We start from the raw sequence: 16468 nt of genomic DNA, 5'->3' as shown, positions 1-16468 counted from the left end.
CTCACGCCAGTCACCGCTTCACCACCAATCCACAGTGTCTCACCTCGAACATACAGCAAAAGCGTCACGGCCCACCTGCGGAGCATCTAACTCGATTTGCATTCTCTCAAAACTCAAGGACACTCATTACTTATGTACCGGCTTTAATTATTTAATTAAATATTTTTTCTTTTTTCTTTTTACATAGAGGCACTGTGGACACCTTGATATAGGCTAATGCCCGCTCACAGTTGCATTACCCTCCTGGGTTGAACCAATAAACGAACAAACAAACAAACAAACTGTGATGGAGATAATCACTTTCCCTGAATCTTCGGCTCACAGTTGAAAGTGTACAGTCATGCAGGTGCAAAATAGCTCCACGCGAGTGGGCGTTTTATTTTTAGGAACGTTTGATTGGTGGCTTATGTCCGAATTAATGCTGACGTCAGGACTCATTCATCAAGTAGACAGGCGGGCGCTCATCAACGGAAACAAACCGCTCTTATCGTCTGTGTCTTTGCCACTGTGGTCTCATTGAAAGGAGGCGATTTCGAAAAACATTTAAGATCGGTGAAAGCTCGTGATAGGGTGAGATTCAGAAACAAATAAAAATAACTCATCATATTTTATACAGCGCTTTGGTTTTTTTGTACCACTGCTATTAATTTTGCCTTTCCTGGTCCGGCTGGCTCGAAACAGTGCCTCAGCTGAGACCGACTTTAGAAAGCACTGACAAGGTTGGAACGTGAGAGCCCGTGAGACATTTAAGATTGAGCGCGTGATATTGGGCGCCACTTTTGACATTTTCCTACACGCCTTCTTTGCCTTCGGGGGAGGGGGGGGGGGGGGGAAATCGAGTGGTCTAGCGCACAGCAGGGGATCTGAGTTGGACGGCGGTGAGAAAACGGGCGAGAACACGTCACGAAGGCAGGAAGCTCTTAAAGGGACACTGACAGGGTATTTATGCTCGCCGAGGTTTTTAGTTGTACGTGTCATATGAGAGCTCAACTACCCAGAACAGAATTTGCGGCTCAAAATTCGGTTTCTTTCCGCCCGAAAACCGCCGATCAAGAACTGGCCGGTTCGAGTCTCGCTCACTCTCTTTTTCGAGGTCACGGGCTGTTTTCTAAGGTATCGATGCGACCACCAAATTTAAAGTCGTGGGTCACTGAAGGCACACACTCAATATTAAAAATAGAAAAAAATATGAAACCCATTTTTTGTGGCTTCTAAAAAGCTGCAAATACGTTGATTGAAAAAAAAATTTCCACAGACAACCGGAAGCATTCTGTGCGTTCGTCGTTTCGCGTATCGTGGGACTCGCGGGCGGCGATGGCAGCGGACGACGGGCGTGGGGCCTCTATTTCAGAACTGTCGTTCGCGGTACCGGCGAATTCTGTCTACCTTTAAAAGAGAAATTTGGGACTGATCAAAAGAATTGGTATTCATCCCGTACGACACGCCCGGCCACCAAGCCGATTTGCACGAAGACGTCGCCGAGCCATCGCTCCCTTCTCGTGGCTGAAGACATCGCTCGCGCAAACGTCAAGCACGACGTGTCTACTTCGAGTTGAATATGCACGCGTACGATTTCTTTACTAGGTGCGAATGTCCCCAAAGCGTGGTGCTTCCCGACTTCGACTCGGGAGTGCTTTTGCTAGAGAAAAATCGACAGCAAACTTTCCAACTTACAGTTTACCGGCTGAATTATTACAAAGGAAAGAGATCCACCAGGAAACAGATCCCCCAGTAGCGCAGTGGGCAAGACGTCCGGTTTACACGCGGTAGGACCGGGTTCGATCCCCCGTTAAACTTTATTTATTTATTTTTTTTTTCAAACATTTCCCGATGTTTACGTATCTTTTTTCTATTTTTACAATCATCACTGAAGAAACAAACAAAAAATAATAAACAAATGTTGCGGACGATACTTCGCTGAATTAAATGGTATGTGATTTCCTTTTTGACACCTGCGAACTCAATGTAATCACTTTCCACAAAATGCAAGGAGCATATAAATCAGGTAGCGTCCGCTTTCCGAGGTGCCCGTATATGTTCTACAGGAATTGCAGCCAGCCAATGGTCCCGATCCCGTTGATCTTTCGGAAACTCTGTCGCACAATGCCACTTTTTTTCGGATGCAGGACATGTGAGCCAGCTCTTCACGCAACATCTTGGGTGTATTCTTTTTGGAGCCGATCATGGAAATTCACCACGGGCACTCGCTACTCATCTCCGACTCCTCAATGTACAAAACAACTCATCTTGGAGTACAGAACAACGAGCGTAACAAACATAACTGCAAAAGAATCGCCCGGCGAGCAGTTCCCGCACGCCGCATCGCACGCCGCATGTCGTGTCGTCTGCTACGGAGAAAAGAAAAAAAAAAAAAAAAAAACGCACGGTCGGGTGTAGTTACGTGACTTCCGCCACTCACTCTCTTCTCTCCACTTCTCCGACCTCCGTCGGGTTTCGGTTTCGGTTTCGAGCAGTTGCGTCTTTCGGCTTTATTAAAAAAATACGCTACTCTGTTGCAAAATATTAATTGGGTAGTCCTCCGACACCATAATGAAGCCCCTGGCAAAAAATGAAAAAAAAAAAATTTTGGGGGGTGTCAGTGTCCCTTTAAGAACCCGCCCCTGAGGCGAACTGCGCCGAGTTTCACCCTCCTTTCTTACATTTCCGACCCCCACTTTGGCTGAGACGTCACGCGAGTCTAGCGCCAATCGCCCCTTCGTTTTCCCTACGGCGCACCGGCGGCGCAGGCGCCTGCTTTGAGGCTACGGTCGTCTGCTACGGTCGTCTGCTACAATTCAAGGGACAGAGCGGAAAAGGCCGGACACGTCGCACGCGCGGGTTCCGCCGGCCCAGCGAGCGAAAACGACAAATTTTACAGGAGGAGCGTTCCGCATCGTGCGAGGTAATGCTAAATTTCAGGACGGATGGACTCCACGCCCATAAATACGCGATATGGACGCAGCTCGTCGCAGAGCTGAACTCCGACGGCACTCCCGTAAACCATTTCGTCGTTTACCCTGAGACTGCGGTTTTTTTTGAAGAGCAGAAGTAACAGAAAAAACAGACAGGTCTCAAACTCAGCTATACGTTTATTTCAACTACTTCCTCTTATATAGTTGTTGACTTCCACCAGCTAGCCTGTACTCCCGTAAAGGAGGGGCCACCTTGATAAAAGTTGTCGAGAGCTGCAACGTGAATCTAATCGATTCGGGGGAAATAAAAACTTAAAAAATTGTGTTGTTTGCAGTGATCTGCGATAAACTAATGTATGCAACATTTCTTCGGAGTGTTAAGTCGTCTGTTACGATCGGCGGCAAATATGGAGCCTACAGCAAAAATGTCAAGGTCGGATCCGCGAGTGTCAGCAGCCCAGCGCGAGGTACTATTGAATTTTATGGCAGAACATCCCCAAATCGCGCTGGGAGCCGCTGCTCTCGCGCCGACAGTTACAGAAATGGATAAAGATAAGCTCTGAGCTGAGCTCGTCGCCGAGCTCAACGCCATCGGACCTGCCGTGAAAGGCAGGAGAAGGTGGCAGCACTATTGGACTGACAGGGTGCGCGCCACCAAAAAGAAGTCCGGTGAGTTCTGCAAGAACAGCGGGGGAGTGTTTCCGACTTTTGATATTGGATGCATGGCTTGCAAATATGACGCATTCCGCGGTGTTGGAGGATAGCGATTGCATATGACAAGTGTCACATTTACCGTCTGAAGACTGAGGTTTCCATTGCAAATAAACCACCAAGGGAGATGAGTAAGCTACGTCTGTAAAATTCAATTCCATCCATAGTTTTGACCAAGAAAAAGATAAAAACTCATATTGCGACGTTTTTCTTCAGAGGGACGGGCGGATGCGCACTACCTGGCGAGGCCGGGAGAATAATTGCCATTACCGGCTCCGATGCCGTGGAGGATCGCGGGCCACCGGCGGTGCCGGGGCCACAGGTAAGGAGCTGTTTTGTTTTTGCACCAGACCTTCAGACATGTTTTGCAGAACAAATTATTTAATTGTCTGCAGATTTTGTGAAACCGAAACTTATATCGAGTTGCAGTTTCTCAATTTGGTAATTTTAGACAAATGTTTATCTATTAACCTTTCACCTGATGATTACCGATTACTTGATCGGAAAGTGGCAGTTGCAGCGTGCTGCTAAAAGGTACTCGGTAGAACACGTGAGCATATCTGGCAAAGATTGCAGCAAAAATACTGTACTTAAAGAGGCTGCATTTGAACTTTGGTTTGGGCTAGTTGGTCCATGGTAGGTATAAGGTTTAAAAGCGCAAACAGACAGGGACAATAGAAAATAAGGCAAACGACAGGGACAAGGTGCTGTCCCTGTCGTTTGTGTTAATTTCAGTTGTCCCTGTCTGTTAGCGCTTTTAAACCTTACACCTGCCTTTAAAGTTTTCAATAAGCAGTGAGGCCTCATCACACACGCCGACATAATTAGAGTGTTCATCGGGATGCTTTTGTTTAGTTATGGGGTCCAAATGTACTTGCAGCACATGTCTTGTACTCGTCTTCACCTCAAAATGTCATAATCTGTGCAACCACAGGAATTGTAATTGTTCTCAGCAGTCGTCGACAGTGATAAATATGGTTAGTGCACACATTGTTAAATCACTACAATGTCTGTTGTAACACAGTCAACAGTAGCACTCTGAGAGTGTGTTCAGGTACAAGAAGCCTCTCTATAGAGTGCCAGTCGGATGAAGTCCTCGGAAGACGGCTGCAGCCACTTTTCGTGAATTACACAAGTTTGCATGTGATAATACTGTAGGGTTCTAGGAATGCCATACATACTGATTGACTTTCTTGTCTCTCCTACTGTTTCAATATTGCTCGATGATAGCGAGATTTACCTGAACCCCGTCACTTTCAGGCTGTACCACCGCCAGCTGCGGCAGGCAGCAGTGTATCTGTTGGGGAAGTCCCAAAAACCAGTGGCACCGGCAAGTGTCTCTTACAGCATGCGTTGATATTTGTGTTTTATTTGACGAAAATCCTTCCTATAATAACAAATACGAAGAAAATCCAGAAACTGGAGGAATGCGAGACTTTAGGCAGATGATCGAAAATGGTGTCCGGCACATGTGTCCACAGAACCGCTCTATAACTACAAACAGTAGTTAGTGAAGGAAGGGGGGGGGGGGTTATTACGTTATCATTGTTTGCAAACTGAAATTGCTCCGAGTTCAGCTTGTGCCCTTTCTGCATGCGCTTTCGATATGGACCAGTTTGCTGTCTTCATAATGCATAGACTGCCCAAGAGGTGTCATAGCACACTCGCCGCTGCCGGCTGCAGTTCCTGCCTTGTTTTATTGTCCTTCCCAGCTTGGTTCACAATCGCCTTTGTGTTTAGCTCAGAGCCAGCCGCCCAGCCGCCCCCGCCCCCGGTGTCCCCGGGCAGAGCAGCGTTCTGTCGACACAGTGGCCGAGGAACTTATCAGAGGACAGCAGCGACTAGTGGAGCTGGACGTGGTTAGGCTTGCTGCCCTTGAGCAGGTACACGTATAAGACGGATTCCTTAACGCCCTACGAAGTTTTTTAGAGCGCAGCTCTTAGGGGCCCGTTCCCGGCTTGAGCGGCGTCGGCGTCGGCATAACCAAGGACACCCCAAGGTCACGCGACCCCCAAGGTCCCGTGGCCCCCAAGGTCATCCCAAGGTCACGTGACCCCCGAGGTCACGTGACCCCTGCCCCAGGGTCACGTGACCCCCAAGGTCACATGACACCCAAAGTCACGTGTCCCGCCGAGGTCACGTGACCCCCCGAAGTCACGTGACCCCCCCGCCGAGGTCACGTGACCTCCCCGATGACGTCATCGTCACTGATGATGTCACCGGCATCCACATCGTCATCATCACTGATGACGTCATCAGTGACGACACTGATGACCTCACCGGCATCCGCATCGTCATCGTCACTGATGACGCCATGAGTTACGTCATTGATGACGTCACCGGCATCCGCATCGTCATCATCACAGATGACGTCATCAGTGACGTCACTGATGACGTCACCGACATCCGCATCGTCATCGTCATAATCGGTAATGACGTCATCGGAGTCCGCATCGTCATCGTCACTGATGACGTCATCAGTGACGTCACTGATGACCTCACCGGCATCCGCATCGTCATCGTCATAATCAATGATGACGTCATCAGTGACGTCACTGATGACGTCACCGGCATCCGCATCGTCATCATCACGGATGACGTCATCAGTGACGTCACTGATGATATCATCGGCATCGTCACGTGACCCCCAAGGTCACGTGACCCCCCCAGGTCACTTCACCCGCCAGTACCCTTTCCTCCTCCTCCTCAAGAGCTGCGCTATAATTCGGTGTTACAGGGAGTTGTAAACGGCTTTCACTTTTTTTTGATAGGTTGATGACTGGTATTGTGCCCGTGCGTTTGCCCTTGTTACCAAAGACAAGAAGACTGCCACATCAGACACTGCATGCATTTGAAGGGTTTTATGACCAAGTAGTAGTTTAGTCACTACAATTATGGTTAAGAAAAAGGGAAAAAAAGATAACATCAGTCACAATTCAGTGTTGCTGGTATGTGTGAGTACAGTGAAGAATACACAATAGCACAATTTACAAAACTCGTAAAAAAAGGCACCCCCAGCTATCTTATGACGGGCCGAAGGATTCAATAAGAGTTATTAGAAAAAAAACGTGTTGTTATATATGCCATGATATGTTCCAGCATCATCAGCTGGTGCTCTGCGTAAAGGTGAGATTACAATAGGACACACGTATGTACACACATAACAAAAAAAGGCATATATGAACCTCGAACATTAAACGTTTGTAATTTTCACTCTACTTCCAGCTCAGACAAGGATCAATATATATATATATATATATATATATGGGGGATTTCATTTGAATTCGACCAAACTTGTCGGGGGGGGGGGGGTCTTTAGATTTAATCGTAAAAAATATATATGATACCCGAATTCTTGTGATGAAAAAAACTGCCTTTGAAAAAAATTAGAATTGTATAGTTTGAGAGAAAAAAATTCTGAGGCGCTGCAGGGTAGAACACGTCAAATTCCCAGTTTGATTTTATCTCGACTTTAGCCGCCATTTACAAAATATCGAATTCTTGCAGAATTATTATATTTATTACGCAATATTTACGCAGACTTGGCTATTTTTAGAGGTAAATTTCTGTCTTCTGTTATTTTAAATTAATTTTCTAAAAAATCTCAAACATGCAACCTAGAGCAAGTGTGACGCAACTTCGGACAGCTATATAAAACGAACGGTAGGGCGCAATGACGTGAGACAGATATATGTGCGTAGCTGTCAATGTAAGCTATCGATTGACATGTATTTTCTGGTTATTGTGTTTACCGTGTTGTTTTTATTCTGCCACAAATATAGACAAAAATGAAAAATATGCAAATTTTGAAGTAAATTTTCTCTAAAAAGCCATTTTTTATTTCGTTCATACTTTTTTAATTTATTGCCCAGATTCTGCTTAATAACCGGGTATAAATATTGCGTGACCTTTTTTGTTGTAGTTTTAGGACAATCAGTTGAATAAGTCATTTTTATCGCGTAATGCCAACCTCCGGCTCCGGTATGCGGGCTTCACCGCAACATTGATAATTGGCTCAGCAATATCAGATTTCACTGACAACCACTTTACCTCGTTGCATTCCTAGTAATATACTTTTTACAAAAAAAGAAATGTCACAAAAAAATGACAGAAGGCAAGTGGCGTAGGCAAATTTTTTTTTTCTCTTTCAAACTTTTTAAATTGATTTCCCGTGTGTTGCTTACCAGCTGGGTATGCACGTTTTCTGGCGCTTTTCTTTATGTTTGTTTTTACATCAAAAGAAAGAGCCATGTTTGTTACATCAGTTGCAACTGGTCCAGTTGTTAGGTGAAGTACAGGTTCAGTAACCTCTTCGCGAGCGCCAGCAAAAGGTTGCGATTCTTATCATGAAGATTACCATGCGACTCTTAGTTGACCTCGGCGTGCGCCGTTCCAAGAGGGTTATACTAATCTTGTTAGAGTGGAACTCGCGTCGTCACAGGCTGTCGCAATGCATCACAGCGAAGTGGAACTGTGTGAAGCAGTCCTTGTCCTTCTCCCAATAAATTTATGGGCGGAAGCTTGAGACTCTTTGGTGCCCGAAGTTTCTGTAGCTCGGCTGGGTCAAGTTTGTCAAAAGGAGAAAACAAATACAGTAAACACTAGACATTATCACGCCGGTCGATGGAGTCGTAACTGTATACATACAGCTTTTGCGGATACTTATTTGTTTCAAGGGTGGCAAGTTATCACCAGTACAAACATGGCCACAGTGTCGGCAAGAGCATCAGAACAAAAAGGAAGGTTTGGTTGGCTTATCATTTTGTGTCTTCGTTGCAGCGCTTTTCTCCGGAACTAATGTTTGTAGTCCTCTTTGAGCCCCTGGTGCTATGGTCTGTCTGTTTCTCTTTTCCATTATTTATTTTTACTTGTAAGCGAATAACACGCACCATGACATTTCTGGCGTCCTTAGGTGGATTCGCTAATCAGTGTCTATATTTGACAAACTCATCTAGTATAAGAGAATAAAAAAAATATAAGAAGAGGGCTTGCAGCAATGAATTTGTATAAGAAAACTGCGGAACTGCGTCGAAAGCAGAAAGCCGGAACCTCCCGAGGAATGAACGCGTTATTTTGAACTCAGTCATGGCTGCCGTTTTCAGCTTTAAAAGAAAGAGTTGCGCGGACTACTTCGAGAGACATAAGCGAAGGGTATACCGCAACCGACGTTTTTGTTATGTCACCGATCTCAACGTAGACGCCTTGAAGATGATCCTGCCTCCATCAAAAGCCGCGGCTCTTGCGTTGGATGACGTGCTCTGCCAGAACTGCTTCCAGTACACCGGTGAGAAGCTTTCATCATCTGTCAGTGATCCAGGCTCGAGCTCTCCAGCAAGCTGCATCGAAGAGCACGAAGTAGTGGAAGGTCTTAACGAAGAGATATCTGCTGCTGGGCTTGAAACAACTCCTTTGCGCATGCCTTCTACAGTAAACCCGAAAAGCCGTCAGGCATATGCTGAAAGAAAACAGCGGGAGATTGAAGGATCACACAGCCGACAGGTACGAAAAAAGTTGGCGACTGCATATACCTTGGAGCCAAGTGGGTCAAGTTCTCGCAGTGATCAACCATGCCTCGGCTGCGACGGGTGGTGGGCAAACATCAGAGAGGCCTTTGTGAAGGCGGCATCTTACCAGGAGAGATGTCAGCTCCTCACGCTTGTGGCCAAGGGCGTAGCCACTAGGGAGGTAGAACGGCTAATTCCTGAGGCATCGAAGTACCTTCTGAAGAAATCAAAGCAGCTTCGTGAACGGTTCGGCGTATGGGAGCGTCCGGAGCCTTATCACGGTGGAAGCATAAGCGAGGACACCATACGGGCAGCCACGCAATATTACACCGACGACAATCTCGACTGTTCTCGGCAGAGCCCAAACAAAAAAGATGCTGTTAAGCTTCTGAAGGATGGCGAAGAACATGTGGTCGTGAAGCGGTATATGACAAGGTCTGTCCGAGAGACGTACAGGCTGTTTAAGGAAGCAAACCCGGACTCAAAATTAGGTCTGACTAAATTTTACTCGCTGCGGCCAAAGTGGGTCAAGCTAAACCCTGAACAGACTGTCTGTGCATGTGTGTGCTGTACGAATTTCGATTTGTGCTTTTCCACCCTGAACAGCATGCGAGAAGAAAAAAATAACAAAAGAGGAGATTCTCGCTTTGTGCCTCTGCCCTGAACCCTCGTCCGAATGTTTCAGAGGCGAATGCAAAGACTGCCCCTCGACTGACAGACTCTCCTTAGAATCATTGGAAATGGTGCCTGAAGAGGAAATTACATTTTTCACATGGGAGAATGGTAATTTGATAAGCAAGACTGCCGACTCCAGCGCCTTTTTGAAAGAGCTACAGAAATGGGCCACAAGGTTTTCCACGCACGATTTTATTCGTAGGACACAACGGGAAGCCATACGGATTGAGAAGTCTAGTGTGACCTCAAGACACATCGTCATGCACTTCGATTTTGCGGAGAACTGGACGGTAATTTTGCCACACGAGATACAGGAGTACCACTGGCACAAGCGTCAGCTCTCTGTTTTCACGTGTGTGGCATCCACGTCGCAAGGCTCAAAATGCTTCGGCGTTGTCTGTGAGGACTTATGTCATGACACTTCCCATGCGCTGCTGGCTCTGAGACTTATAGAAGACTGGCTGGAGGAGCACATCCCAGTTTACGCTTCACTAACGTACATATCCGACGGGGCACCTGCTCATTTTAAAAATAGATTTCGGCTGCATGAGTTCGAACGAGTGGGCCATACCCAATTGAAGTGGATACTTTCTGCCTCTGGGCATGGTAAAAACTCTTGTGACGGGGTTGGAGGGCTTCCCAAACACCACGCAACGGTGCACTACCTCCGTTCACCGGAGGAGCAGCTCGTCCGAACATCAGTAGATTTTGTGGACAAGGTTGGAAGGCGTGTCAAAAACGTAACTCTCATGAACTTAACCGAGAAGGAGGTGAGTGACTTCCGTAGAATCAAGAAAACAGAGTGGAGTTGCGTACCGACTCGGAAAGGCATCCGCGCTTCGCACGTGTGGCGACGCGAAAGGGGCGAAGTGCAGCTTGAGCGAACTGTTCTATCTTCGTCTTAATGCATGAACCTCTGTGGTGCACGTGCGGAACTCTCAGATGATCTACGGCTTTGTTTTGTTTTGTTGTTAAAGCCTCTTCTTGTACATTTGCGCTTCTGTGAAAAATTATGTGTTTCTATATGTGTGCCTTGTTAACCCAAATAAATTACTCAATAAATAGAGTGATTTTGTTAAACTGTTACCTATGAATGTTTTATTGCATACTGCCAACAAAAGAGTATGATTACTGTAAGCTGAAAAGCAACTTCCGATATGCTGTGCGTAGCCCAAAAAATTTAAACGTATGCAACAAGTAGTCCAAAAGCCGAAGGATGGACAAAATGTAGTCAATTTTTTTTTCACGTACCTCGGAATACTAAGGGCCAATGAAGGATAGGCGAAAGAATGCCATGCGGTAAATTTAAAAAATTCGAGCCGATTTTCCGATAATGTTTGTATAAAATAAAGATTGTCCGAAACGCATAAACGGGGATATTGTTTTTCTGGACTGGATAGTGCCGTAGAATGCAACCCGACATGATCGAAACGGATGAAACGTCTTGGATCTCTCCACTAAATTAGGCTAGTTAACATTGATGTTAACTAAATTTACTTTTGTTGTTGTTTATCACGGCACAATGTTCAAACAAATAATTTAAATATATAAGTTTCGTGCAACCTCAGTAGTAAAACGTTGTCGTGGCGACGTTCGAAAATGCAAGCTGTGACTTCGCAGACATCACTTCGTCAATTCAGCCATCTCTCATTTCTTTATGACGTTACTGATTTTTTTAAAAATATATTAGTAAAAATTCAACGGGGTAAAGTAGTTTTCAGTGAAATCTGATATTGCTGAGCCAATTATCAATGTTGCGGTGAAGCCCGCATACCGGAGCCGGAGGTTGGTATTACGCGATAAAAATGACTTATTCAACTGGTTGTCCTAAAACTACAACAAAAAAAGGTCAAGCAATATTTATACCCGGTTATTAAGCAGAATCTGGGCAATAAATTAAACAAGTATGAACGAAATAAAAAATGGATTTTTTGAGAAAATTGACTTCAAAATTTGCATATTTTTCATTTTTGTCTATATTTGTGGCAGAATAAAAACAACACGGTAAACACAATAACCAGAAAATACATGTCAATCGATAGCTTACATTGATAGCTACGCACATATATCTGTCTCACGTCATTGTGCCCTACCGTTCGTTTTATATAGCTGTCCGAAGTTGCGTCACACTTGCTCTAGGTTGCATGTTTGAGATTTTGTAGAAAATTAATTTAAAATAACAGAAGACAGAAATTTACCTCTAAAAATAGCCAAGTCTGCGTAAATATTGCGTAATAAATATAATAATTCTGCGAAAATTCGATATTTTGTAAATGGCGGCTAAAGTCGAGATAATATCAAATTGGGAATTTGACGTTTTCTACCCTGCAGCGCCTCAGAATTTTTTTCTCTCAAACTATACAATTCTAATTTTTTTCAAAGGCAGTTTCTTTCATCACAAGAATTCGGGTATCATATATATTTTTTACGATTAAATCTAAAGACCCCCCCCCGACAAGTTTGGTCGAATTTAAATGAAATCACCCATATATATATATATATATATATATATATATATATATATATATATATATATATATATATATATATATATATATATATATATATATATATACAAACATATATTCATAACTGCTTTCATGGAACATAATTAAGTGATATTTCCCAACGTTTATTTAGTCCTCATGGAAGAAGGTGCCATCTCCCCTTCCAAGGAGCATGGTGTACTCTCAATGCCAATATTTCACTCCTGAGATTCTAGCCCAGAGTATCATTCCTATCTTGTAATATGTAGATGGCCTGAAACACAAGGCCAAGTGAAGCATGTTTCTGCTATTGGAAACAGTCAGCGTAAGACATTACTTGGCTTCAGAGTATGGCCAAAATACAGTTAACCCTGGTTATTCTCTATAAGTGATCTGTAGTGGGAATGTTCATCATTCGAAACTTTTGCCATTCCAGCAAATCTCTGCTATCCGGCAGCTGACACTGGTGCTGCTGCTGCTGGTCCTGGTGACCTCGGCCACCCGGCAGCCGTGCCTGCCTCTGCCCTACGGGCCACCCACTCCTCCGCCTCTCGACTGAGCTGCGGCTTGGCAGCTTTCTTTTATTTAATATTTGTTTTTTAATTATTTTTGTGTACCAAGACGTGGCCTTAATGTTTTTTTTCCTTTTAATGTACATAATATTTCAATCACAAGAAGTACCTTTCTTTTTGCAGACCAATGTAAATATTTACGTCACAAGATGGTGATTGTTACAATGGAATGGTTATAAACTTCTGTTTTACAAGATGGAATCATTTTATTTTGTTCTCACAGTGCATGATGGTTACTTTCATAACGTAACTCTGGGCCCTAAAATGTGTACACAAGATTGTTGCATCCCCCTTTATTAGACACGTTGGCAAGTCCCAATTCAGAGTGCTGCCATTTTGCTCGGCTACGGTGCGTTTGGACGCATCATAATTCGATTACGAAGCCTTGCTAAGGCGTCGTAATCGAATTATGGTCACGCCCAAGCGCACCTCAGTGAGCAAGATGGCAGCGCCTTGAGACCGGACTTGCAAACGTGTACACAGTGGCCTGTAAGCTCTTATGTGAAAGAGGCTAGTGTAATACTGGTGACACCAGCAAAATCGATGGCATCTATCGGCTAGAATAAAAAATTGTGGAGGCAGGTTCGCTCACTGACCATTTCAAGCGAATAAAATATTAACAGCACCTGGCCGTCTAAGGACGAAGCCGTGAAAGGGGGTTTAAAAACATGTGATGAAAATCGCCAACAATACCGACATAGCTTGTTTTGAAAAAGAAACAACACAAGTAGCAATCAGCAGTTCCTCATTCCTGGAAACCGGTTGAATATGTCTACCTCAGGGTGTAAGATAGACAGGTGGGGAAACGAGAGCCAAATTAGCGCCCAGATTGTGTCCCCCTCGGTTTTCTCTTTTTCTGTGGCGCCATCTATGTGGAGCACCGCGAACTCTCACTCCAGGTGGGCGACCGGTGGCGACCGGCTAAACTGACGGAGATGGTTTCTCGTGGATTTTTAATGGAGGACTGTCGTGCTCTCGGTTTATTTTGCGAACTCTTTCATAAAGTTCCATGCAAATCCGATTCCAATTTTTTTCCTCTCGCCGCAGCGCCATCTGTCGCAAATCGGCGGTACCCGCAGGCAGACGAGTACACAATCCGGTGACGGCGCTGCGGTAGGCTTCTATGGGCCGTTTCCCCACCTGTCTATCTTACACCCTGGTCTACCTTTAGTAGGCGAGCGCGTCGGCGCTTTCTTCTTCGTCATCGTCCTCGTCAGAACTGCTGTCTGAGTCTGACTGGGGCTCTGGCTCAGCCTCTCCTGAGCAGAGGCAGACATTGTGGAGCACCGCACAGGCTGCCACGATCGTGGCGGCGATCTTCGGATGATGATAAAGGGTTCGGTGCCTGTGCAAGCACCGGAACCTGCTCTTCAGCAGCCCGGTGCAGCGCTCCACGACTGCCCTCATGGAGGCGTGAGCCTGATTGTATTGCCGAGCCGTTGTGCCAAGTGCTGGCCGCACAGGCACAGGAGTTTTCAGCCAGGGCTCCAGGGGGTACCCACTGTCTCCTGCAAGGAAAGAAATATGATTGTTCCTTAGACATCTGAACCATTTTACACAAGTGCTACTGATCATCTCTAGTCCCTCACTCGTATCTCATGAGGAGAAGGCTTTCACAGAAACCAGAAATCAATTGCTGCGGTACGTCCAAAAACAATACCTAGTAGTTTGCTGACGCCTTTGCGCGTGCATCGTATCGATCTATAGAGTGTCATTCTTGGAGGTGTAGATTGCCCTACTCAAACTCCCTACCAGTGTCAAGCATGTGCTTCATAACAAAGATGCCTTAAAACTGATAATGCCTGTTCTATTTCTATATCTCAAGAACTAAAATTTCTCCACGAACCTTGATTTGACTTAAATGGTGGTCGCCTTTGACTGAAACATTAAGGCCTTTCCACACACTTGCGATTAACTGCAACCGACTGAGACAAGACCGGTTTTTAAGCCTCTTGTGATGGCTTACTACCAGCTCCGCAGCAACGCACCCAGTAGTGAGACGCTTAAGAAACCGGTCTTGTCTCATTTCGTCGTACTTGGCTGCAAGTGTCTGAACGGGCCTTCACGGTGCTGAATTAAGATCACTCACCAAGCAGGTACTCATTGTGCCTGACAAGATGGCCAGCGACCCACTCCTGGCGCACCCACGAACGCCTCCACACATATGAGTCGTGGGTTGAGCCGGGCATCCTGGGGTCGATGGCCAAAATACGCAGGTCGGCGTCAGACATCTAGAATAAAGAGGACACACTAAGGGAGGTAGGACAGATGCTCGCGCACAGTTTGTACAGTTGTCGCATACATTCCTCAACTTTTAAGGGTCGCTTTCTTGTCATACAAGTGTTTCTAGACAAGTTTGAATAGCACCACGTCTACCCAGTCGCATAGCCAGGGAGGAGGCTTTCGGGATTTCAGAACCTTCCCCCCTCCCCCCCCCCCCCCCAGCCGACCCTATACTATACACATATATTTAGAGCCTCCCACCCCCTCCGCCCCCAAGTCATGGACATCCCAATCACCTTCACCCCTCCCCTCCCTCCCCCTTCCCTATTGAAAACAATTCCTGGCTACGCGACTGCGTTTACCGGACACACGAACATATACGACTCCGGAATGTCCCTGGCCCGAACACTTACGAAAAAGAGTAAGGCTATACGCACGACGTCTTGCACCTTGACCGGAGATGGCCATACGCACGACGCGGAAGCAGACATGTACAAATTACTCAAAAAAGGTAGTTACCCTATTGAAAATTCCATCAAGGTACGTAATTTGGGACACTGACTGCCAGTCAGCAGCCCTGGTGGAACGTGCCCTGATGGTCCATCAGACGACGTCTGACTGCCACTGATGGAATGTCCCAAATTACGTATGTGGTGGTCTTTGATGGAACGTATTGTGGTGGTCTTTGATGGAACGTATTTGATGCAAGGTGTGATTGTGATCACTGCTGAGCTGATAGGATAGGCTAACCAGATTGCAGCGTTGCCAGAGAAGCTATTACATACTTTCGACTGCCATAGGATCACTGCAAGTTAACTTCAGGGAGAACAGCCAATAAAATGACAAGTAAAATGCAAAATCAAACCTGTTGTATCTTTATTAGGTCACAGAAAATGCCTGCCTTGAGCGATGCTCGATCTGAAAAGGTAAAACAAACAGCACAGTTAGAATAAATTAAGTTAAAGCAAGTGGTAACTGCAATGGTGGAGCTGACAAATGGTGATTTGGAGCTCTTGTAGCAGGCAAAAACTGGTCTTGGGGCAGACATTCTCACTTTTGGAGCAAACATTTTACCAATGTTATTGCGTCCTTTCCAATGCAGAAGTTCAAAAATGCTATAGCAACTTGGAACCTAATGCCGGTGCTGAGGGTTTCTCAGCAATGGTGACAGCTGCTCATATTGAATTCAAACAAGGGAATAAGTGTGTACCCGTCCTTAGTTCTTGTTTTTTTCTTTCACTTTTGAAATTTGCGTTTTTTAGGCAACAGGGACATCCTTCACAAACGGGCCCACGTGCACCCAAAGCATGTTTCAGAGAAACGCCTTCGATGTCTGAACCTTTCGGGACGACCGTGTACTTTAATTCACAAAACGTATGCGACTC

The 16468-nt window shown here is 45.5% G+C and overlaps 1 protein-coding gene across 1 annotated transcript; it reads right to left on the bottom strand.

The window, feature by feature from the left end:
* Positions 1-14027: 14027 nt before the first annotated feature.
* Positions 14028-15091, bottom strand: LOC121835884 (putative nuclease HARBI1). Its single transcript, XM_042290428.1, has 2 exons — positions 14950-15091; positions 14028-14368 (listed from the first exon to the last, which is right to left on the bottom strand). Exons 1-2 carry the CDS (start codon positions 15089-15091, stop codon positions 14028-14030), a joined length of 483 nt encoding a protein of 160 aa, XP_042146362.1.
* Positions 15092-16468: the final 1377 nt, after the last annotated feature.

The sequence above is a fragment of the Ixodes scapularis genome, unplaced genomic scaffold (assembly GCF_016920785.2).
Source record: "Ixodes scapularis isolate PalLabHiFi unplaced genomic scaffold, ASM1692078v2 PGA_scaffold1__304_contigs__length_218370807, whole genome shotgun sequence".
NCBI lineage: Eukaryota > Metazoa > Arthropoda > Arachnida > Ixodida > Ixodidae > Ixodes > Ixodes scapularis.
This window is presented reverse-complemented; position numbering and strand designations above follow the sequence as displayed.

Excerpts from the sequence above, each read along its gene's own strand:
- LOC121835884 (XM_042290428.1), bottom strand. The coding sequence starts at position 15,091 with ATGTCTGACGCCGACCTGCGTATTTTGGCCATCGACCCCAGGATGCCC. Across the intron at positions 14,369-14,949 it reads GCACAATGAGTACCTGCTTG|GAGACAGTGGGTACCCCCTG; the intron begins GTGAGTGATCTT and ends CTTTCCTTGCAG.